The sequence below is a fragment of the Cariama cristata genome, unplaced genomic scaffold (genome assembly GCF_000690535.1).
Source record: "Cariama cristata isolate BGI_N322 unplaced genomic scaffold, ASM69053v1 scaffold2914, whole genome shotgun sequence".
NCBI classification, from domain to species: Eukaryota; Metazoa; Chordata; class Aves; order Cariamiformes; family Cariamidae; genus Cariama; species Cariama cristata.
Genome location: NW_009614476.1, coordinates 41,506 through 66,057, shown reverse-complemented (window position 1 = coordinate 66,057; position 24,552 = coordinate 41,506). Strand labels below are relative to the sequence as shown.

Genomic DNA, 24,552 nt, shown 5'->3' with positions numbered 1-24,552 from the left:
ATGCTCAGGTATCTTTGCTGCTCGTGAGTGCACGGTACAGGAAGAGAGGCTCTTGAGCTTAGTCTAAACTAGGGTAATTAGCACCTGGGTGCAGCCTGACCACGGAGCAAGGCTGCTTTCTGTAAGTTTTCCTGATGCGATAGACACCTGAGCCTGTCCACACTAGCGTTCACACTTATTAGTGCTGGTGCTGACAAGTTGCTCTAAAACGGGTACTAATTCCTCTGGCATAAGCAGAGCCTCAGAAAGGCAAGTCCCAGGTGACTGGGTAAATTCTTGGTCAAAACTAACCCTTTAAGTCCAACTGGAAATCCCCCGGTAGGGTGCATGCAGCTCAGAGCGATCCCAGCAAGAAACACTGCTTGGGAAACAGGCCTGCACACTCCTGGAAGAGGCATGAAGCAGTATGCAAGAATCGTACCAGAGTGGACTGTAAAAGACTGTGACTGTCTGCGCAGGCAAAGGTGGCCCAGGAAAAGTCTTCACCTTAGAGGGTGAAGTATCAGTTTATGAGCATATACTTTAGGGCCAAAATTCATCTTTTCTGCCTGTCAGTTTCATGGTCAGTAACCCAAAATTAAAGCACCCCAAAATCACTGCCCACTGAAAACAAAATCCAAACTAAACACATACGGTGCTTCCACCAGAGCCACGATTTCAGCTACATTGCTTTTCATCCTAAACCTGTTCTAAAACCCTGTCAATCCTCCCTCCTTACTCTGCATCAACAAGGCTTATATCAGCCTCACGTCTGAGAGGCGCTCAGCTGCTCACTGGGGAGACAAGTTTTATAATTTTATTAAAATCTATTTTATTAAAAAAAACACTGTATATTTATAATTCACAAGGTCCTCTGACCTTGGTAAGACCAAGCAAATACTACTTACAGCTCTCAACTCATCAGCAACCTTATCAAGTCCTAATGAAGGAATCACACCCAAAGTTTTTCACGTGCTCAGGTGAGCTGCTGAGGGGATTTATTTGCAGACATAAATACACAGCCCCTATTTAAACATGTGGCACCTCTTCTTGCTGCCACTGATCACACCTGCAGCTTTGCAAAACTCCTCCTGAGCATCAGAGAATGGGGTTTGAATCAGAAGGCTCCTGAGCATCCTTCAGAAGACCGACATCGGTACAGTTCATAGCAACCCCACTGTTTCCTCCGTACCTTCTCCCTTTATCCACCTTATATTACTGTTTCCAAAAAACACTGTCTTCACTCTCACAACATCCCCCACCTCACCACAGGCAAGCATTCAGAATTTTGTGCAGTACATCCCTGTAGTCCTAATGTTTCTCTTCTGTGAATCTACTTGTTTGTGACAGCACCACTGATAACGTACAGTACAGCTACCATCCTATATTGCCTTATAAACTCTCATGCCATAACCCCCTGTAATCTATAATGCTGCATCAAGTGTGTAACAGACAAAACAAGTTATGTTCAGATAAATACTGAAGGCTGTATTTTTCCCTCAGGAAATACCTAAGCCATAGAAGTGGCACACCGGTCTCTAATCTCGAGACAAGCACAGCATTATAACCTGTACAACGAAGATGCAGTTTATTGTTTATAGTACTTGCCAACAAGAGACACAGGAGTGTGCCAGCAGCAAAGTCTGTATTTTTTCTCTCCTCTCAGTGGGTTTTGTTTGTTTGTTTTTAAAATGTCGATGAAAGGTGCTAGAATGTAGGTCTGAGACAACTGCAGTGCAGGGCAGTATAATCGCATATGGGATGCGGCAGAGGCTGCAGTCCTGCTAGCCCCATTAGGAGGTTGGTTAGCAAATGCTGCAGCTCTCTTCCCTCCCTCTACAGGTTTCCTCTGCGAAGAGACCAGGGTACGGAAAGGCGGGGGAACTGGGGAGATCCAGGCCTTGACCCATTGTACAGTGCAAATTCAGGTATGGTGTGCATCCAAGCACAGGAGGTGGGAAATGTTTCTGAATTCCATAGAACAAACAGAGACCTCCAGCTTCTAAAATTATCTTCAGGTAGGAAATATTTAGCTAATCCTTTGCAGGTACCAGCTAACCACCACACTTTAACCAAGGCTCAAAGCCTGTGAAACCCATGGACTCTTTGGCCTTTCTGCTGATACTGTCAGCTAAACACTGGATGGGATACCATTTTCATAACGCCAGTCTTGAAAGAGTGGAGGGCATCAGAAACGGCATAGGGCTAGCTGCTTCTTCCCTTGCTTAGAGTCCAGCGCCTGAGAAGATGATCCTATTTACTTCTATGTGCCAGCTACCTCTGGTTTTCCTTCACTGATCATAAATTTTCTGTCCTTCAGAGTAAGAGCACAAACCATGGGTTACAGAGAAACTGCAGACTGAGAAGCCTTAGAAAAAAACAATGTTTCTTCATATAACGTCCTGTAACTGTAGATTCTCCCACTACTGGTAATGACGTTAAACTATAAACCGCAAGTCTCTTAAATTCTGCCTCTCATGGCCCCAACTTTTTCTCCCCTATCTGTGAAGCTTTTTTTCCATGCTTTCTATCCCTTAAGCTCAAGTGGGAGGGGAGTTTTGTGGCAGGGACTGTGACTGTGCACACTGCATCAAATACCAAGTCCCTCTCTACATTAGCATTGAATATTAATGTTCCTTAAATAGTAACACTGTATTTGCTCAAAAGATAGAAAATGTCAGAATGAACCTGTGCAATAATACTTTAGCTCCCTTGTGCATCACGATACAGCTTTTATGGATATGATCATGTCTCTCCTTCCATGTGACCCAGCCTTCTTCAGTGCACTTAATGACTTAAAGTTTCCAGTTGCTTCTGGACTCGGTGCCCAGTTGTATCTCAGCACAATACTGCTGTTTCTGCAGTGCCATTTAATTATAAACAAATGCAAATCCGACCATTGTGGAGAAATGAGCACTGCGTCTTCGGTGTCAGGCTCCAGCTATGCACCAAGCAATAAGCATGCCAAAATTCACTGGTGGGGAGGCAGCATTACAAAAAAAAAATTCTCAACTGAATAGTAAGAAAACGCTGAACTAAAAACAAATTACCTTGCTTAGCCAAATTCAGTAAGAGACTTGCTTGAAAGCTGTACAGCTTGCCATCCCAGCTCTGTGAAAGCAGCTTGGGACTTGGGCTCAGTTTCGTGCTCTGTCAGTTACCTGCTGTGCGATCCCGGGCAAGTTGCTCCTTTTCTCCATGACCTCAGTTTCCCATTGGAGTATTGAAAGAAAAAACACCCCAGACATTAGAGACAGCCAAGTGACAAACTACAGTAATGCAAAGACTCAAATTCGACTGACACAGATAGAAAAGAAAGACTTTTGCTTATTCTGTAACACCCCTCAAAGAAGAAAAAGAGCATTTCTGATCAGGTAGAAAAGCGACCAATCCAGAATACAGCTGGGGGCAAAACAGCAACTCAAGAACTCAAGTTGTTTCATACAGCCATCTTGTTTCTTGGAAGGGCATCAAGATAACTTCATTAGCATTCCCTCACCCAGGCTCACAGCTCTGCCACACGGACAGGGAGTTTCTCAGCTATTCTGTACAGGATTTGTTAAAAGGTCAAGTGCACAGTCAGAGCTGGAACAGAAACCAAGAGTTCTGACTTTCCATTATAAGCCTGACAAACATCTCCTGTGCTCTTGGCTCAACAACTGGCCAAACTCACTGATTAGATACATCCATTTCTTAAAAATTAATTAAGAAGCAAAACAAATAAAAAAGCCCTGAGGAGCAGGCAATAAAAAGCAAAATATCCTCTCCTCCCCTCTCTCCTTTCACAGTCCAAAGTATTTCTGTCAACTCCGTAACTCGAAGAGTACATTGCCTTTACCTTAAACTAGTAATACATCTTGCTTGGGAAGGTTTCAAGCATCTCTTTTCCTGAGCTGCAGCAATGGCAGTGTTATGTTGGGGTACAGAAGCTTCAGGCAACGGCCTGAGCAGAATAAGATCCTGAAGTGGCAACCTTCATAGAGGTGACTGGTGTCACTGACTAGATCAGCTCAGGATCTGGTCCATGTCTTCCCCTAGCCTTCCCATTTCCAGATGGGAAGTGTTTCTTGCTTCCTGTGCTAGGTGACAGAGCAGGGTCACTGTGAAAATGTACTGAGATAAGCAGTTGAAGCAGAAATGCAAGTTTTCAGTGCCCTGTGCTGAAGGGCTCTTAGCTGAAGAATTATTCCTTTAAATATTTATACAAGCTCCTCAAGTCCAAGCTCTGTGCTTCGATGCAAATGGGAAAAAAGTTCCCTCTTGTGCACAAATACCCAGAAAAGCCATGCCAGCAGGTTACTGGCTGATAGTCGTGCTGTCTCCAGGGCTCAGCACCAAGAACCGGTCAACTCCATGTGGATGATAATCCAGATGCTGGAGGGAGGGAGGGAGAGTCACAAAATCTGTTCTGCTTTGACTTACAGCTGCAGCCAATAAAAGCTTTCAAAGTCTTTTCTGAAAGTTAACATTACTAGGGGATTTGCAGTGTTCACTAGAGTGCACACAGCAAACACAGTTGGAGCATTATTACTAATGAATAAAGTTTAAATATTTCTTACCACCATAGATCATTGTCCAGATTTCAACCACTTTGATGTATCAACACAGGGCCCTAGTGAGATCTTGTCAAAAATCTACCCCAAATCAGTGATGATTTTAGTGTAAATCAAGAAGGAAGTAAATCTCAACGTCTCTTACTGCTTGCTTTCTTAGGGCTAACACTGGATGTATTCGGGAACAAGCCAGATACAAATACAGACGTGGAACATTTTCTTGGAGATCTGTACCTTGGAGTAGCATTATTATGCAAAAATTTCAACTTTACTCAAGTGAAAGAAAAATAAAATGTTTCCAGGCCAAAGGTTGTGCAGGGAGTCTTGAAAAAATAAAACTTAAAAAGCTCAAAACACAGAAGGCAAAGACACTCTCTAAACTTATTTATTACTTTTTAAAATCTCACAATTAAAAAAAAATCTTCCTGTTTTCCAGAGGGAAGAGAAAAGGTGGTTCAGTCATCATACTTGGGAGTCAAATTTTAGAATCAAACCAATCTGAACTATTTGGCAAAGAAATTAATTTTATATGTTATATTAATTTTTATACTAGAGACTCGTTCACAGCCTATGTTCCGTTCAGATAATAACCATAAGAAATATCCCACTGATACATGGGACTTTTTAAAACTACTCATTGTAGGTTTAATTTTGAGTCCTGTAAGTATGCTTATACATAGCATACAAAACACCCTTCACTTTATTACAGTTTTAAATCTTTCTTCCAGGTCTGGCCTTGCAACCACTTGTCTTGATAAAATAGGTCACTTGAAAAAGGAAAGCTCAATAAAATGAATTACAAAACCAACAAGATTAAACTGATTGTGCTGTTTTTGTACAGTGCAGCTGAATTCTGCAAATATGCTGCTGGCTGTGGTTTGGCATTTAACAGCATGCGATCAGTGAGAAGGAGGAAATTTTATTCTCATTAACTGTTGCAGATTTACTGCAGTGAAAAAGGGCTATGTAACCTGAGAAGTGACAGAATGGAAAGATCAAAGCAGCAGTCTGGAAACTAAATAAACCTTCTGGCTACTTCCTGCAAGGAAAATTCACTCTGGCAATGTAAAACAGAGTCCAGTTAAAAACTACTCTCAGTTTTATGAGCTGTCACAGCAGCTTGAGTGGTTTGGGCCAGTCAAGTTTAGAACATTATATTTCCTTGTTTTTGTCTCAGATACTTCTGTAAGCAGTTTTATAGTTTCTTTTTCTTTCTTTTTTTTGTTTAAAGAGAAAAATAAAATTCTTTTCTTTTGGTTGAAATCGAGAAGGTCACAGCTAAACTCATTAAAAACAAGCAGGTCTTCATTTGCACATTCCATTCCCATTTACTACGTTTTAATATTTTACTTTGAGATTTATAAGCAATGTACATTTGCTTTAATAACTCTTCCGCATTCTGTTCACTTATTGTTTAATATAAGTGCAAATCAGTTTACAGAGCCCAGATGGCTTGTAACCAGGGAGCCAGTCTATTCCTAGTAGCACATCTGGAGGGACTAAGAGCAGCAGACAGAACGTGGGAATTAATTAATGTTACATTTCAGAAGAGACAGACCCAGGTTTGGGGGATTTTTTTGGTAAGACATTCCAAAGGACTTGAGCTAACTGCTACAGCATTTTGGTATTCTTTTAAAATCCTTAATAGTCACCTAAACCACATCGGTTAAATGAGGCCAACTGCAGGTGGAATATAGTAAAATAAAAAGCAACTAAAAAGAATGTAAAAGAAGTGACTGCAAGTGAAAGAGGCCCAAGCATCGTATATTCCAAAAGAGCTGAAGTGCATTAAAACCTCAATGCTAACTCTCTTCTCGAACGGCATCTGCAACTTGCTGAAAAAACTGCACCTTTAAAATATTCCCATGCAAGCTATTTCATCTCTTGGCATACTAGTGTAATTGTTCCGAGCAATTAAGCAGCTCTTACAGTAAATGAAACAAGTGCAACATGATCCTTCGTGATTACAGACCACACACCTTGGAGAGGTGGTGTGGTCCGGTCACTGGGGCACTGCTCTGCTCTAGGCTCTGGCACCTGACTTTGGATCAGTAACTTCTCTTTGCCTTTGGTTCCCTGCCCGTCTTGGGGCAAGGACCGTGTGTTGCACTGTGGACATTGTCTGCGTGTTGGGGAATACAAGGAGAGCTGCTTGGAAGCTTCTCCTGCTACAGTCTAAGAACAGAATATAGAATACTGCATATTAAGAATACTGGCCCCATCTGGATATTCCCAAATAGCAAGCAGTGCTGGGTCTTAATCCTTTAGTGGGTTACAGGGAAATTCTTCGCCTTGAATAATCAGACTCCTGGTCTTCAAAAATGCTGCAATAACTGTCTACGCCATAACAGCATAATTTGGTCAAATACATATTAGTGACACCTAAACTGGACTAGAATATGATCAGGTTGCAGTATTTAATTTCTATAAACATGGCTTTGAGAAGACAGTCTGAAAAAACTAATAACGTGACAGCTAGCATGGAATATGACCACTACCTAAAAAAAGAGGAAAAGGAAAGATATAACTCTAGTTTACTACTGGTGCAGAAACAGATTATTATAAACTAGACATGAAGAAATTCAAGCTTGCATTCAAAAAGCTCTTAGCAATGAAGCACTTACGTTCTGGAAGCATCACTTCCACATTTAATTACAGAAGGAAAACAACTATACAGTGAATTTTGATTTAGGCCATGATCCAGGATCTGAAGAAATCAAGTGAAGTCTTTCAATAAGCTTGTCCCAGACTGTGATCAAAACCCTCCAAAAGGCAGCAGCTCCTTCTTCCCTATTACTATCTTTTAGATGCAAGATCCTACTTCCAAACATATGTCCCACCTGAACAGGCACTGATGAACAAAAAGAAACTTGCCTGCCTGTTTCACATGAATAGTCAGTAAATGCTGTATTGTCCAAATGAGAAGTGTGCTTTATCTCTATTAAGTCAAGCCATATAGAGCCGTATCAGAAATTTAGTGAAATCCTCCTGACCATATTCAGTTTAACTTCTTTAAAACTAAATATGCAGGCAGTTAGGACAACAGAATATGATAAAAAAAAAAAAATATGACTCCGCTACCACTAACAACAGTTCTGTGGGATTAAAAAAAAAAAAACAACCAAAGAAAACAAATCCCAAAAAACACCCTTATTTGTCTCCAGAAACTTCATTGGTTCTGGGCTTTTCTTTAAGGCCTTTTCAAATTCGTTTCAGTGGGATTTACAATTTGCTAATACTGATGTGTGATAAACTAATAAAACCTGCCTACAAGGTTATAGGCCCAATTTACTAATAAAACCTAATTCGATTCTCTTGGGAAATGCAAATAAAATAGTGTCCAAATGGTAGAAGCTGAGTACAACTCTGCTGAACATATTGCAAAGGCAAAAAGGTTTTTTTGTTTTTGTTTTTAAAATAAGGTTTAAGTATGGAAAAGGAAAATTAATGCATAGAACTGTAGGAAATACCACTATGGTAAAATGTTTGAAAGTAGAATCATATTGTAATGATAATTTACCCTCTAGTAGTTTTTCTTTCCATTAATTAAAAGATTTTATACTCACTATATGTCCACCTCTAAGACAGGAAAGCATTACTGCCTCTGTTCAAATGATGTGGAAAGATAAATGTGGATACTTTCAATTCTACTGTAGCACACACACCCCACATGAGAATACGTTTTTTTGGGGGTTTTTTGGGGTGGTTTTCTTTGTTTTTGTTTTTTTGGTGTTTTTTTTTTTTCTTTTTTTATAAATCTAAACTAATCTTTCCAAGAACCATGAAACAAAGTTTCTTCTGCCACTGATGGCTGTAAAGGGCTACCTGAAGCATCCCACTTTACTGTCTGCTAATGTATTACTTTTTTACCTTCAGAGATAGCCTGCAATATGGCACTTAACTGCTGAAAGGCTGGGAAGAGAATGTTCAAACTTCTAAACAATCTGTGCACATTACTGAAAATACAAGGTGGATGAGGAATACTCCATTGCAGGGTCACCAATTCCTTCAGTCCTTTCCTTAGAAAGAAGATTCTTTATATCAGCAATGTATTCTGTAGGGTTCAGAGACGAAAGCAAGGAAGAGATGAAATCCTAACTTCAATGCTTGAGAAGTACAACCTGTGACTGCTTTTAGCAAATCTAATTGAAGATGAGGATCTATATGGAAGACAGCTATAAATATTGATGTAGGATATAAGTTATAGGTACAACCATTTGAAAACATTTTGATGTTTTCACATTCAAAGCGAGCATTTGCCAGCACCTGATGCAGTTCCTGTACCTGACCTGAACAGGAGCTATTCAGCCGTTACTCACAACTTCACACCACATTGCAGGAGTCAACAGGAATGGAAGCCTACAGCCCTAGGTCTTTTCCCTATGAAAATTCACATCTGATACTCATCAGGGTACCCAAGCAAAAAAGCCTGTGGACATGACTATTCTTGCCATTCAGTGTGGACTTTTAGCACATGCAGATATTACATGTGGCTAGCTTAGACATAAGCTAAGTCACAGTAACTGTCTTTCCTGTGCTGCCGCCAGGGCCTACAGCCATGTACGGAGTTACTGAAGCCCACATCACTGCAGTTTCTGTCAACGCAGGACATAACAGCTTGGCAATGCGTGCCTACACTTGCCAACAACAGACACAGCTTAACTGAAGTCAATGCAGAGCAGCCTGCAAGGTCCTGGCTCCATACACTTAGCTCACAAAATATCACAATGACCTGCCATGGCAAAAAGAAGAAACGTAGCTACAGTTTTAGGCTGTAAATCCAGGCAAGAGGAAAGATGTTCCACCAAGGACAGAAACAGACAGTCACCCCATAAAACTGGTTTTGTTTGACATGCCAAACCTCACTGCTTCCTGGGTAGAAGCTTCAATCAGATCTCTGATGAGAGGAGATGTGACCGCACACGCACGGAAACGCCTCATCTTAGTGAAGACGAAGATTGTGCAATAGCAGCTCTGCTATGTTTTATAATGAGGTTAAAGGATTCTGTACTGGAGAAAGCTTCCTCGGGAAGCAAAAAAAAAGTTTTGGCTACCTTCAGCGTTCCTAACTATCCATCTTTCTAAAGCTACAGACAGAGAGGAGTTGGGAACTCTGATGAAGATATTCACAAAAAAATTGGCTTTTGCACTTAACGTTTGTACCATTATCTAGTCATAGCTGGGAAAGGTTAAAAAGTGGTTTGTTCCCCAAAGGGAAAGAAAAATACTGTGGATATCTTTATTATAAGATATTTAGTCATCACTATTATGTTTGTGTCTTAAGGAAGTAATTAGTCTCTAGAAGGTGATTAAAATTTGATAAATTACCATAGATTCTTGAAGATGTCTTTCAGCTGGTCTTTATCCTTTGTAGCTCAGACACTAAGCTGTCATCACATTAGCCAAAGGTGAAGGATTTTTTGTTTGCTACAATCATAAAACTTTCACTCTATATTAAGAGTTATCAGAACCAGGAGCCTTGCATACAGATTATAATAACAGATGAAAATTTCAAATCTATGCCTAATGCCCATCTGCTTCTGAAGACAGTAAGATGATTCAAAGCTGGTAATCTAATCACAAAAGTCTTTTCCTAGCCAATGAAAAAAACCTGGATACAAGCTGTCAAAACAACCTCTTCAGCCATGTATTTTCTGCTGAATGGAAAACATACCTTACAGTCTGTTTGCATTCTGCTCCAAACCTTTGAGGAAAACAAGAGATGCTGTTTATGTATTTTATCACTACTTCTGTGTACATTATATTCTGAAATAATTATATTTATGGACATCATACACAACAGTACAACTCCACTAAGAATACAGTTCAGAAATAAGAGCTGTAAACTAAAGCTGCAAAACACACAAGCTAGATTACCAGAAACAAAGCATTTCTACTTCTAACAATGCCTTCGGTCCCTGAAGTCAGGGTGGCAGAATTAGAAAAATGGCAACTTTCCAGGTCTTCGCCTCTCTTCTGCTTCTCCTTTATGCTGATAAATGCCAGAAACAATAATTATCCCTGCTTGCTTCAGGACATGTCCAGAATAGCAAGCATGGAAGCAAATCTACAAACTGAATTTAGGGCTAGATACTTTTAAAGTTCCCTTCAAGGTTGTTCTGTACTTCATGATGCAGGAATTGATCATGCAAGGCAGCATTCTCAACCCTTGACAGTAGTCAGTACTCTAGGTTTCAAAGGAAAGTCCAAGAAACTCTGTGAAGGGAAGGCAGTGTCATTGAAAAATGCAGCCCCTAAGATACTCCACTTAATTTGCCAGACCTATAGATGTTCTTACTGTTAATACTATTACTTCATGTTTCCCTCCAAAAAAATTAGGAGGGGGAAGCCCCTATGTGCTAACCCCGTGAGCACAAGTGCCTACAAATACCTTAACTTTTTTAAACTTCTGTTCCTCTCTTGACTTCAAAAAAAGGATTTCCCCACCCGCCCAACACTGTGCAGCCAGTCTAGGTATGTAGGTCTGGTGTCTCCTAGGACAGGGACTCCACAGGAGATGGTTGTGATATCCCTGCTGGGTTACAGGAAAGTCAACCACTTCATCGATTGCACATCTGGATATGGCTGCTGCTCCAATTCCCCTAAATTTTCCTGAAAGTAACATGGTGGAACTGCAATGGCAGAGGCTGCCCCAGACCTCTGCTAGAACTAACATCCTACCACCAAGGAAGCACATGGTTTTCACTACTTGCTCAATGCAGTATAACTGGTATAACAATGTGATCTGGTGTGGACTGAGCTCCCTTTCACAGGTATTACTAAATATTGCTTACAGTGAAAATCTTCACGGCAACTTGAGTTTGGTTGCAGTTCTTGACAATGTCTCCTCATAGATCTATTTCTTTGGCTCCAAAAAATGAGGTTGGTGATCAGAACACACTTAAGCCCTGGTAATGCACTGAGGCACCACTACTAGCTCAACTTCAGTGACATGCAGGCACTGAAAAGGTGAGTCTTTCTGGCTGACTTCTTAGGCTCTCCCAGAGGCAAGGGAAAGTCCTGATCCAGTCTGGGCACGTTGCAATGATAGGAAATAACCTCAGAGAAATTAAAGAGGTAACATATCGTAAGCCTTCCTCATAGGAATGCAGAAAGGAGAAGAAAGGATTAGATTATTCCAAGTTGAGTAGCAAGAAGTCAGCTCATGGTTGTCACCTACCTCAAATTTGACAGGGTGGTCTTAAGTGACGGAAGAGACTCCTTCAGAACTCACCCCATTGCTTAGCAAACAACCGTTTCTATTACAGAATTAAAAAGCCTAATATAAAAGGCAAAGACCAGAAGACACAGGCACAACAATTAAATGTATAACAAGTAAAACAAAGTATAACAAATGAAAAGACCAAAAATACGTATCTACTCATTATTAGGCCATCTCTCTTTGAACTCTCAAAAAAATGTTACTACTAATTGACTCGCTAATTGCCTATGCAAGTCATAACTCAGCTTTCTTTAAAAAAAAATTCTGAAAACAGATTCAAATATTAATAAGAGAAAAATAAACCATTTTTATAACAAAAATCTTGATTTATTAAAAGCTGGAACTGGTTAAAAATAAATCCTTGACATAAGGTTCTTGTTAGCTTTACACTGTAAGCATAAAAATACCCTAGAATTATGTTTTGGTATGGATGAAATGTACACTATAACACACATTAAAAAAAGCCTTGACTTGCTGCTATTATTTTTAATTAGGCTCTCTAGCACGTATGGTTTTACCTTCCAACACCAATTCAAATTTGGGAAAAGGGAGGGTCTGACTCTCCAAACTCATGGGACTGGCAATTCCATGGCCCATGCCTTGGAGCACTAATGCATTTTACATTAGCTCTAAGCATCAGGAAATCCTGGCTTCTGGCGCCAAGAAGTTCAAAACTATAATGACACACATCTGAAAACTAGGATTCGCCATTCGACTGCCAGTATCTATTCTATCAAACAATTCAGCCCTGCTCTGTTACAAATAGGACAGAACATTTGCAGCAGTCCACACTGTTTCCAATTAGACTGTGTGTCTGGACTGCAGATAAATCCATGGAGCAACCATATCAAAAAAAGTCCTCCTAGAAAACAAAATTCTAATGAGAAATCTCAATATTTACAGAGGCTACAATCAACAGGTAATTACCAAGTTTTTCATGAGTCCAACTGCAGTTTCTCTCTGTTTTCTTTCTTGAGGCAAGCCTCCAAAATGCCTTGAGACATTACAAGAAAATTCTACAAATACTAGTTTAACTAGGTATACACCAGACATATTTTGATACTCATTTTAGTCAGAACACAATCAGATTAAAAAGCAGTTTACGAACATAGCTCCCTGATAAGGGGTCAAAATTTGAGGCTGAGTGATCTACTTTGACTTTTACCCAAGGACACTCAAGATTCCACCCCACCCCCCCGCCCGCCAGCTGAAAAGCTGAAAGCTTTCTGGCAAAAGAAGAGTATCTTGACTGAGACTATCTCTAAGTTTACTGGAAACAAAGGAGCATGCAAGCTTCACCCTACACACCTTTCCCCCACCTCCGGGCGGACATGAAGACTGTTGGGACCACATACCCATATAATGTTCTGGGTAATACAGAAATCTGTCATCCCCTGGGTTGTGTGTCTATTTTAGAGTTGAAAATTGTAAGTCACATAGAAAGACTCCAAGAGTAGCATACAGCTCATACTTCCCTCAGTTTCTCTATCACCTGCATGCTCTGAAATGAAGGTTGTGCATTTGGAAACGATCAGCGCCACTATCCTCTTCCCAAACATAGGCTCCATGCAAAGGGTTACGCACTAGTCAGTTTCATCCTTACTGAGTATAAACACTTCCTTTTTTCAAGAGTATCCATCTCTTAAATCCTACTTTTTTTCCTGATCTGAGCATTTTAGTTATTTTAATTTGTTCTTGCAAATATTGCCACCATTCCACCCTTGCTGAATGTTCAGCTTTCTGGTGCTTCACAGGTAGAAAAAGCAAACAAGTTTAACTGTCCCCTGCCCTTTAACAATTACAAGAACCCAAAGGAAAGGAGAAAAATATTTTTGCTTCAGCTGTACATACTGTGAATTACTCATATTTTACAAATGGTGACTAAAGTTGTAAGTGGTAAAAATGACACTCTTCCTTTGGAAAGAAACAACTTCAACCACAGGGCTGGGCACGTCCAGATAGCATCCTGTCAAAGTGAATTCTGTACCTTGACTGTAAATTGTTTGAAATATTTCCTGCTAACGAGTCCACATAATTCATGCTCTGTAAAAGGCATTTCCTAAACACTACAGGATCTATGAAGATTTCGTTCTTTGAAATGAGTCTTTTCTATTTTGAACTCGTGGGAGAAGTCTACTCAGAAATTCAAACTGGAACAGCTTGCTAACATTCAAGAAGGAAAGGTCATTGACCAGAGGAGGAATTCAGAGAAACATCTCCCAGAAGTCAAGTCGACATCTTTTGCTCATCTAGCAAACTTTCAAAGTAAGTGCCATCAGTAATCTAACTGAGAATACCTTGGGAAGACTTAGGTTAAGGGGAAAAAAAAAAGAAAAACAAAAAAAACCCAAAAAACAAACCACAAACAAAAAACCTAACCCACAGAAATAGTTTTGGCAGCCAAGAAGCTTATTTTTAACAATTTAAGAATATTGGGAACAAAAGTCTTCTAGGTAATTAGCATCTCAAGCCTCTAGATATTTCCCAACAACGTCTGAATAATATCTGAGTAATTGTCATAACATACAGTTAGTTGTGTGTTCTAGTTTTCTATTCTACAGCTTTTGGAAAGCTATGATGCATTACAGCACATATGATGATACCTTAAAAGAAACATAATTCAGAAGACAGACTGGAACTGCTTTTTCAATGTAAACCATTCCCACTGCTATGAAGGCAAAAATTGTTCAACACCACAAATGAAATTCTATAAAGAAACTTGAATAGCCGTTGTTGGATTATACGCATTCTTTACAAATAGTAATTTACCTGCTAGAGAAGGGATGCTGCCCAACGAGGTCTCCATTCTGAAGGTGGTAATCACTGAAGAAATCCGGACTCACTGCTCCATCAGGGGCTATTAGGCCATCTATAAAAACAGGAAAGATACAGTGACTGCATGAAGGACCATGATGTCAGGACAAGTGGAAAACACAACCTGTGCTGTTTTTTCTTAGGAATTCATTAGCAACCTGCAATATTTCTGTGAGGAATGTCAAGCAACAATAATACTGAAAACCAGCAACTTCAATTACAAAAAAAAACCCACCCTTACTGGGACTCCACGTAGCTCAGCCTACTGCCCTGAAAAAAGCTGTACCTAAGAAATAATCTCTTACCCCTTCTTCCTCAGGCCTGTAATGGTTATATCAAGACCCATCTTGTCTGCCTCATCATGAAAGTGAGCCCAGAGAAAAAGTAATGAGAAGTATCAAACATTAATCTGGGCCAGCAGCATAGAAGTAAAGAAGCAGCAAAGTTCTTAATTGTCCAGACTCTACCCTTCACCACTGTATCTCTTAAAACTGGTTAAAAAAACAGGAAAGCAACTTTAAACTTACTTCCTTTATCTCCCCATATTTTAATGTCTTCCAGCTATTTCCTAAAAGGGTGGTCTTTCCACATTATATCCTCTCAAGAACATAGGTTACAGTTTTCTTCAGCTTCCTTTATATTAAAACACTGGCATATGAAGATATAGACATTTGTAAAGACAGTAGTATTACTTAAAGGCTTCACAGTCTCTGCTTGCTTTATAAGGAAGAGAAGAAAATCAGGGGCTAACCTTTTTCATCTGTTAAATCAGTGTAAATCCAGAGTGTCTTTGAAGTAAAGTCAGTGAACCGACCTCAGCTGAATGAGAGCCCAGCTTAACTCTTTCCTGTTCCCTTTCACAAAACGTATTTCTTGTTAATATTAAGGGCACAGTTCTCACTTGGTAATTAGCATTAGGCTCTAATCAGATAAAATGAACTATTTTATTGAAACATACCCTACCTCAGTTTGTCTCCATTACTGTATAAAAACAATCCCCAACTCGCAGTGCGGAAAGCATCCCAATAAAAACATGGCAGAAACAGGTACATTCAGACTGATACTTTAATAGCTTAACAGAGGAGAGAGAGAGATTCCTAATGACTAGGAAGTTACAAATGCCATTCCACTTTAAAGAAAGAGAGATAAGATCCAGGGAGTCACAGGCCACTTAGCTTAACCTCTGTGGTTTCAAAACTACTAAAACTGCCTGTGCAGGAAGCAGTGGAAAGTTACTTACAGACACAAGGGCTTAGAGATGACGACCTGGGCATTCAAACAAATCTCCCTGTGCTTTATGAATTTACCTGATGTTTTTTGAAGATAATATAGTGACAAATGATAAAAGGAATAGAATTGACACATCTAGATTTCTAACAGACATTTGATGAGGTGCTACAGAGATTCATTTAGAAGATAATACCTCATGGGAAAGTGACCGAATATAACAAAACAGATTGTAAATGAAAAATGCTAGCCACGATCAGACTACATTTTAGCTGCATAAGATGGCTGTACATGCCTATATTCTAATTGTAGACATGTGTATACAGTATGTGAAAGAGTATTACTTGACAAGCAAGTAATCTGGCACAGATCGATGTTACTGTCTTTCAGCATGTTCAGCGAGACATGAGTGCTCTGTGATACCATATGGGTGTAAAATGACTAAAGAGGAAAGAAAGTTGAAATGGCTCTTATTAACATTTATGCCAAGTCTTCCTATCTCACCACCCATTCTGTATTTTTCACCGAAAAGAAACAAGGGGGAGCATTAGCACTTTTATACCTGCAGAACTTCAGATCAAAACCAATCAATTTAAGTGACTATGTATTTTAAGCAGATTTAGTTAAAACTTATTTGAAAGCAGAGAGACTTAAAAATAAGACCTACCTTTATATTAATAAAGCAAGCACTACATTTTAACTCTGAGGCTAGCGCTACCACTACTTAAAGTGTCTTCAATCAAGAGTGCTAACATTCAAACCATAACACTCAGTTATGGCTCACATGAATTTACAGGAAAATGAAAGCACATGGATAGCATCAGCTGCGTATAATATGATTACACAGTTAAAGGACATCTGTTGTTATGCACATTTCAACATAGATTAGGGTTATGTACTTTCAGAGCAAGAGAGACACCGAGCTTATGAAGGTAACTTCAGAGATTTTACCAAGATTCTCATGTAAGTTTAAATTACTATGCAAGAGAGATGTTGGATTAACATTGAGATAAGGAACTCATCTTGCCATCAGTGAACTCAAGAACTAATATGGCTGAGGGGGGACTTGTATTGAGCATCAGCCATCCGTGCAGGTAATTTTGAAAGTTATCAAATTGAAATACAAGCATTTAATTTCTGACTGCACAAATATTTGCATTTTTGTTATTTTTTGACCAAGTAATTCTCTGTCCTTCAGAAACCCAAATGCCTACTCCAATTGGTACAATAGTCTGTAGCCTTTTCAAAGGAATATTATCTCCCCTCTGGCCACCTCTCAAAGGTATAAATCTAGCAGACTTCAGAAGCACACAATTACTGGCACTTGTCGGAAGGAACTCGAGGAGTGAATCTGTGTTTTCAATATAATCATCTATTCTTATACCTTTAAAAACAAAAGTACTTTTCAAACATACGGAGAATATATTACTGGAAATCTGCCTCTCCTTCTCTGTCAAATATTGATTCCAACACAAAAATCTTTGTTCAAACAACATTAAGCCTCTAACACAAACGATTAAAAGCCAGGAAAGCCAGTGTTACTGGTGCCACTCCATCTCTAGCTCACACTATTGGGAAAAGAAATGGCCCTATGAAATAAGCAAAGATTTATTATTAAGACCTGTAAAGTGGAGATTACAACAGGCTTGCTGGCACATCTTTAACTTCAGGAAGCCCGAAGGAGACTTGATGTAATAAAAGACCCTGGTACCATACAATACATGGCTCACACCGCTAACCTTGTAGTCTAGTAGAGCAAGATAAAGCTACAGGATTCAAAAGGGAAAAACATACCACTAGAAAGGCAAGTTGCTATGGCTGACATATGTAAGCAAAAGTAGAAGAAAAAGATCCCTTTAGTTCTGATATCTTTTAAGAATAATTTTTGAAATGCTACTGAGATCTTGCACAATTATTTTCTCACAGCAACTACAAGTAAAGCTTATGGGTTTTTGTGGTTTTGTTTTTCTTATTTCAATTCCTGCAAATTCATCCAGAGTCATAGAGTTTTGTGACTCATGCTTCATAGCAAAGGACTGGACTCTTATGCGGAAAATAAAAAACCACAGACTCCAACCCCGCAATTAAAAAAAATAAATATCCATGCTCACACAGTCATCCAGGAGTTTGAAAAGGATATAAAACCACAAGTTTGAGAGCATAAGCCAACTCCTAGTTACGAAAAGTTACGAAGACATTTATCTGGTGGGCAAATTATTTCATGATTGTCTCCTGCAGAGTTTTTTGAACCTTGCTCTGAAATAGCTGGCAATACTGGAGTAGATACATCAGTGTCTTAATCCAGTATAGCAACTTCTATTTTCTCAGAAACTACAAAATCTTTACAGGAGACAGAGCAGATTCCACTTGAGATCCCCCAAAACTGTGCTGTTATGCACTACTAACAGGATTAAGCAAAACAATGAGAAGTGTCTTTTTTCCACAGAAAAATGTATTAGGGTGAATCTCAAATAAGAGTATGACTCTTCTTAAGAACAATTTGGGTTTTTTATTAACTAACTTCTTCAAATTGTCAAGCAACAAAACTTTTTCATATGAGGAACTAAAAAAAAAAAACCACCACCAAACAAACCTCCGTATTTACAGAAGAGATTCACACAGTTCCCTAGATATATGACAGCAAAAATCATACAAACAGATTAGCTGAAAGTCACAGAATGATTGCCTCTGCTAAGGAACCTACAAGTTTGATGTGGTTCAACTGAAGTCTTTCATCAAGATCTGCAATAAAAATTCCATTACAGAACTAACACACGAGGCAGAACAAAATTCAGCATCAAATTCCATTGCTGGGAATTTAACAGGAACAAGAAAAGGTTTGTGTTCACAAAGCAAATAAGCTACAGACGCAAGAAATAGGTGTGAAGAACAAGGCTGAGCCACTTTTATTCAAATCAGTCGTCATGGTTCATTAGATCCCCGAGATAGGTCTACTCATATTTCCGAAGACCTGTAACATTTCATAAGATCATGGATATACAGTACTCAGTCCATCATTAACATCCTAACAAGGACAAGCCCATCCCTGGCTCGCATGCATCAGTGCTGCTCCCAGTGACACAAAAGGGTAACTGTCTCACTGATTTGAGTCAGTGGATTCTCTCTACAGCCCCAGGTCAAGCTCTCGTTCCAAACAGAGGTAGCAATCCCAATCCTGAATCCTAATATATGCTGCTTTACCTGCATTGTAGTAGAGGTCAGGTCTTTCCAGAATATCCCCTTCATGGATGTAGGGCTCAATACGATCATCACCATACAGATACTGCTCACTGTCATCCATCTGCCGACTCTCCACCATCTCCAGCCACTGAGAATTGTGCCATCGAAATTTCTCGCTCTGGATTTTTTTAGCCCATTCCTCATCATATTCCTGTCAAAAATCACCACACAATGTTTTAGGATAAGGTATAGACAAAGCTGTTTGGTTTAACAGGAAACGGCAGAGGAATTTAATGTCGGCAAAAGATGTATATTTCAGAGCTCAGTGACTTAAATCCTCTCTTCAGTTTGCAGAGCACTTTGAGCAAACAAGGGAATGATTTTGCAAGCGCTAGGCATTATTCTGTTTTTGTACATGCAGCAGTACAATCTGCCCTTCATGGTTTGTAACTTTACACCATCCAGAAAAAAAATCCTGCTTTGAGCAGGGAAGTTCCATCATCACAGTCTCCTCATTTGGTTTATCAAGAAGAGCCAGTTACTGCCAATTTTCAGGGGGATTTCAGTAATTAATTACTAATACTGGCCAAATACCCTGTACAGCTTCATTAGATGAGCATTCACTAGGACAACTAGTTACTACAAAATACAACAAAAAAGGTTGCTATAAAACCAATAAATATTTATTTTGTTTCATGGGCTCTAATAAAATAGGATTTAGTTTTGAACTTGTTTTCAAATTTTATAATGGCTTTCTATGTTTAATACTGAATACCCACAAAAATGGTACACAACATTTGTAATAAAGAGGATATGGGAATCCAAGATGAAAAACTAAACTCTGAGAGAAACTTCTCCAGAAAGCTGAGGAAAACAGGATATAGGTTCCAGACACTATGGAAACAAAATGTAGGCATGAAATTTGAATCTGGATTACAGCCTAATTGCACTCAAGTGATGTGATATTCAAAATAAAGGAGCATCAGAAGGAAGTGACATAGCCTATGGTCACTGCAATCAGCTGTTTAGAAGGGTCTTCTAAACAGACCAGACTGTGTGGGCTGTTGATTATCTCTGAGGGAACACAGACCTGTGGATAATACTCAGTTTCTCAACATTACTGGAAAAATAGGGGACAGCTAACTATAAGAAACTCATCAACATATGAAATCTGTAGATGTTATCAATTGGGAAGATTCACAAATAATGCACCATGGTTAGTCCTTTCTTTAAATCAAAGGATTGTGAAGAATAACATTCATAACCAAAGTGTTTCTACTTGTGGGAAGAAATATCCTTGTGAAACAGGTCCCACTTCACCACCTTCTATCCTAACTACAAAGGAGAGAAAAATTGAAAATCATTTCTTCACTCTCATGTTGGTTAACATATGATCTAACCAGACTTCCCTTGGAGATCTAGCTAGAGTAGTTTAAGGTTTTTAAAATCTGTTTTACTTAGCCCTGAAGGGGATGGAAGAGAATTCACACAACTAGCGACAATGCCTTGGCTGTGGAAGTGGTAATTTCTTAAACTGTTCCAGCTAGACATACAAAAGTATCTGTCTATACCCAGAGGTCAAAAAATAGCAGTGAAGACAGAGTAAGTTGGTTTAGTAGCTCAGGTTAAACTTCTGAAACCCCCACAGACTGAATTAGAGCTTTTAAACTGACTTAATATTCAACCTATCTTGTCTTCACTGCTATTAACCTGACATAGGTAACACACTCTTCACCCTGTGCCTTTTCCACCCTTCTGACTGGCAGATAACACAAAAACCAGCCGGCCCCATCATTCTGGCAGAAGCTTCTCCAACATTGCTAACAAGTATCTAGAGCATCCAGGATTCCAGAGGGAATCATGTTGCATTGTGCAACCACAAACCTTTGTTCCATGGCAGTGGGTTTTTAAACTGTTCTACTTGGAGAAATGGCAAGTTTATTTCTCTTGGCTTAAAGCAGAATATAAACTTCCTTTTGATGGGATGTCCACGCAGATTTGGGGCTCTGATCAGTCTATGGCATTATTCTAAATTTCTCCAGTTCCACCTCTGATTAACACTTATCACTAGACCATTCCAATTCCCCTCTGCACCACTCTGGCACACAAGCAGTCCTGTTTAAATCTTGGTCTCCTGCATAATTTCCATACACAGAGCAGGTATCACCTGTGGGGTCTATAGATATTCTCAGTGCCCAGTGGCCTCAAGCAAAATTCTAGGTTTCTGTCAGCTATACAGTAATGCAGCAACCTTAGAGAGGGAGAAAGAAAACAAACCCAACAAAACACAAGCACACACCTGTGCCTCATCCTGTTTGGAAAAAGAACACCTAATGCTATCTCTGCCTCTTGATCTTTTCCCCCACTTCCACTCTTGATTAAAAGGGAAGGCTAGAAATAGCAGTGCAAAACAAGAGTTCCCCAGGAAAAAGAAAGCTCATCGCTGAGATTTACAAAGTGACCCGTAAAAAAAAGAAACAGCAAGACTTTCAGTGACGACATCTGACCAGCATCTTGGAAACATCTCCTTCATTGCATCTGCCAGAGCTAGACTGTGGGCTATCTATTATGTCAGCCTCCAGCAGTTGTGAATTACTTGCAAGCTTTAGAGAAACACCTTGTAATTGCCAGAAATCATACTGCAGTCTTAAGAAAACTATTCCCAGAAATCATGATTGCAAAGAAATGGGGGAAAGTAAACAAATTTAACAAACAGCAAATTAGACTAGTCTGTGGGAAAGCTGAATCTCTTTTACATTACATTGTTTACCTTTAAAAGTTCTCAAAAGCAGAAAGGCCAGCAGCTAAATTTCCTAATTCACATTTACCATAAATGCACTTCGAAAACATTTTAATCTTCCCAAAGTTACAACCCCAAGTGAATCTCACTTGCCCGACATCACTGTTCCATTCCACATCACTGTCTGAACATGCTGAACATGTCACAAATAGACATGAACTTCTTATATCCTTCTAAAAAAAAAATAAACCAGTTAACATTTCTCAGATCCTAACTGATTTTTTCTTTAGACAATGACAACAGGGCAGTATATTCCCACGTATTCTACATTTCCCATCCTATATTAATAGGCTTAAAACTCCCAGGTATTTTACCTCAATCATTCATCTAAATTTTGGAAAACAGGATTAGCAACTGAATGGCAAATTACCAGCTGTAAGATTGAGCGTATCTGCACATTACTCAAAAATAAAATATCACAAGTTATCCATTAAAGCAGGTTGGCTGCTTTGTTACATTTGTACCTTCCATTTCACTATGAATGAGCAACAAGAACAAAGAAGTGAGTGCACCAGAATCAGATCGATGATCAATGTCAAGAGTTTCACTCTGGCAGCAATCCTAGAAAAGGATGACTCTCAATAATCTAGAACTATTTACACAGCCTCGCACAAAAAAGTTCACTTAAGTACTGCCAGATCAGGAATATATCTTTAGGTTTTCCACAGAAATATGCAGAAACACCACTGGGTAAATGATTAATGGAATAACATCAGAATGGAAGAAAAGCTGTAAATGCAGGACTAAAGCCAAAAGGCACAAAGAAACCAAATTAAAGAAGTTTAGAGCAAAACAATTCCCTAAAACACAGCAAGTCTTCTAGTCATTATGTTTTGAGCTACTAAAAGCCCTTTTTGTGTGTGTGTGTGTGTTTCTTTGGTTCTGGTTGGGTTTTGGTTTTGTTTTTTTGAACACATGAAGCACACCTTCTTTACTAAGGAATTCCTGCAAAAATGAAGCCAGAAAACTAAACGTCATGGAGATACAAACAGAGCTTTGTGCCCTCCAGTCCTTTTAAACGTTAGGCTACCAGAAAACCAGCAGGTGGGGGAACAAGGAGGTGGACAGAATGTGCCTATTCTCCAACCCCCTGTCCCCTCCCCTCCAATACTGCATGTTCAGAAACATAAAAGGAGGAATCCTGAAGGTTGATTTTATTCTCTTTGGAGCTCCCTGACATCACTGTTTTTAACATTCGGTTTCCATAAATCCAAAAGTGTCATAGAAGATGTATGGTTCGACTCTGTGAGGAATGTGCCATCCTTTTTGAAGTTCTACTTCCAACTTTGTTTACTACTGAACCATTGAAATATTATGAAGCGTTAACTGGCCTATTATCAGAGCGTGTCTGTTCCCTATCAGGGGTCCCCTTTGTCACTGGCTTCCGTCACACCTTGTATCTGATTAACACACTATAGGATAACACAGAGCTACACAGATCTGCTTTGTGTTCTCTCACAGCTGATGAAAAACAGATTTTCCTTTTCACTTTAATGTGGTTGCCCTTTAATTGGGTCTGTAATAGGGTTCATTTGACATGATTCCTCATTCCAAACTAAAACTGCTATACAGTAAGTAGAATGCTCATTATGTTCAAGGCCGTACTTGGTGATATGTTACATTCTTCATTATTTAACCATCCCTAAAACACACAGTTTACATGAAAGGTTAAATTAACCATTTATTAAGAAGCAAAAGATTTATCTTGTCTAGCTATCCAAAAGTTAGGTGTGCCATTTGAACTATGTGCCTCTATAATCAAGGAGAGAAACAGATGTTATGGATCACCTTCTGCAGGTGTCTACGACACCTACCTTAGTGTAAGTACCACCAGAGGGCAATTCATTCACAGACAAAAAAAAAAAAAAAAAGAAAATCTTTCTACCACTTACACCTGTGCAACCCAGAGTCACTTCTTCACAGTCAGGTTCATCACTAAATATATTCTGACAGGAAGCTAACAGAATCCTGTGATATGAAACTAACAGCAGGGCAGAAAAAAGAGTAGACATTCATGCCACCTATATTTAGGTGCCTACATAAAATGCACACCATCCACAGAGTTTCTATATTGTCAATAGCTGATGAGAGAAACTTTTTTTTTTTTCCTTTGGAGGAATGTAAGGTATCTCATTGGCAAGCTGCTATGAAACTAACAGAGATCAGTGGTTTGGCTCACCTTCCTAGTCCTACAACTCTAGAGAGCAAGCACCAATCCTAGAAGGAAATCTGTCCAAGGTTGGGTTTTGCCTTCACATAAAGCTATCAGGACACACCTGCCCTATCTAATGCTGCCTGTAGTGTGGTTATTCTTCTAGTCCAGGCAGAGCCTTTCCTGCTAGGTGTGTGCTCTTTGCCACAAAGAGCTACTAGCACCAAAGCAGACCAATTGCAAATTTAACAATGCAGAAGTTTATCAGTGAAAATGTGTCAACAGTTCAGCCTGCAGCCCCACACCCTCGCTGCTCTTCTGCCCACCTCTCTGTATTCGTGACTGTTAGATGATAACAGGGGAACAAGAGACACCACAGAAAAGGGGACTCTTGACAAGTGAAGGGAGAATCTTTTTTCCTGGAGTGACTACAGCACTCTTCATAGAAAGAGGACACCAAGCTGGAGTCAAAGGTTATCTATTTTCATAGTATGCTGCCTATTCAAATAAAGCCCACACCAAATCCCTGTGGTCTGCTCTTCCTTGATTCTAAGAGAGCTGGCCAACATCTTCGACAGCTGGCCCCAAATCCCAGAGCACTGAGGGTTCACAGCACATTACTGCT

General features: G+C 39.4%; 1 protein-coding gene across 1 annotated transcript in view; it reads right to left on the bottom strand.

The window, feature by feature from the left end:
* KIFAP3 (kinesin-associated protein 3) overlaps positions 1–24,552 on the bottom strand; it is a 66,678-nt gene that overhangs the window by 4,859 nt on the left and 37,267 nt on the right. Inside the window, exons 18-19 of the mRNA XM_009699415.1 lie at positions 18,997–19,186; positions 14,524–14,623 (exon numbers count right to left, since the gene is read on the bottom strand). Coding sequence (XP_009697717.1) covers positions 14,524–14,623; positions 18,997–19,186 — 290 coding nt within the window. The remainder of the gene's footprint in view (positions 1–14,523; positions 14,624–18,996; positions 19,187–24,552) is intronic.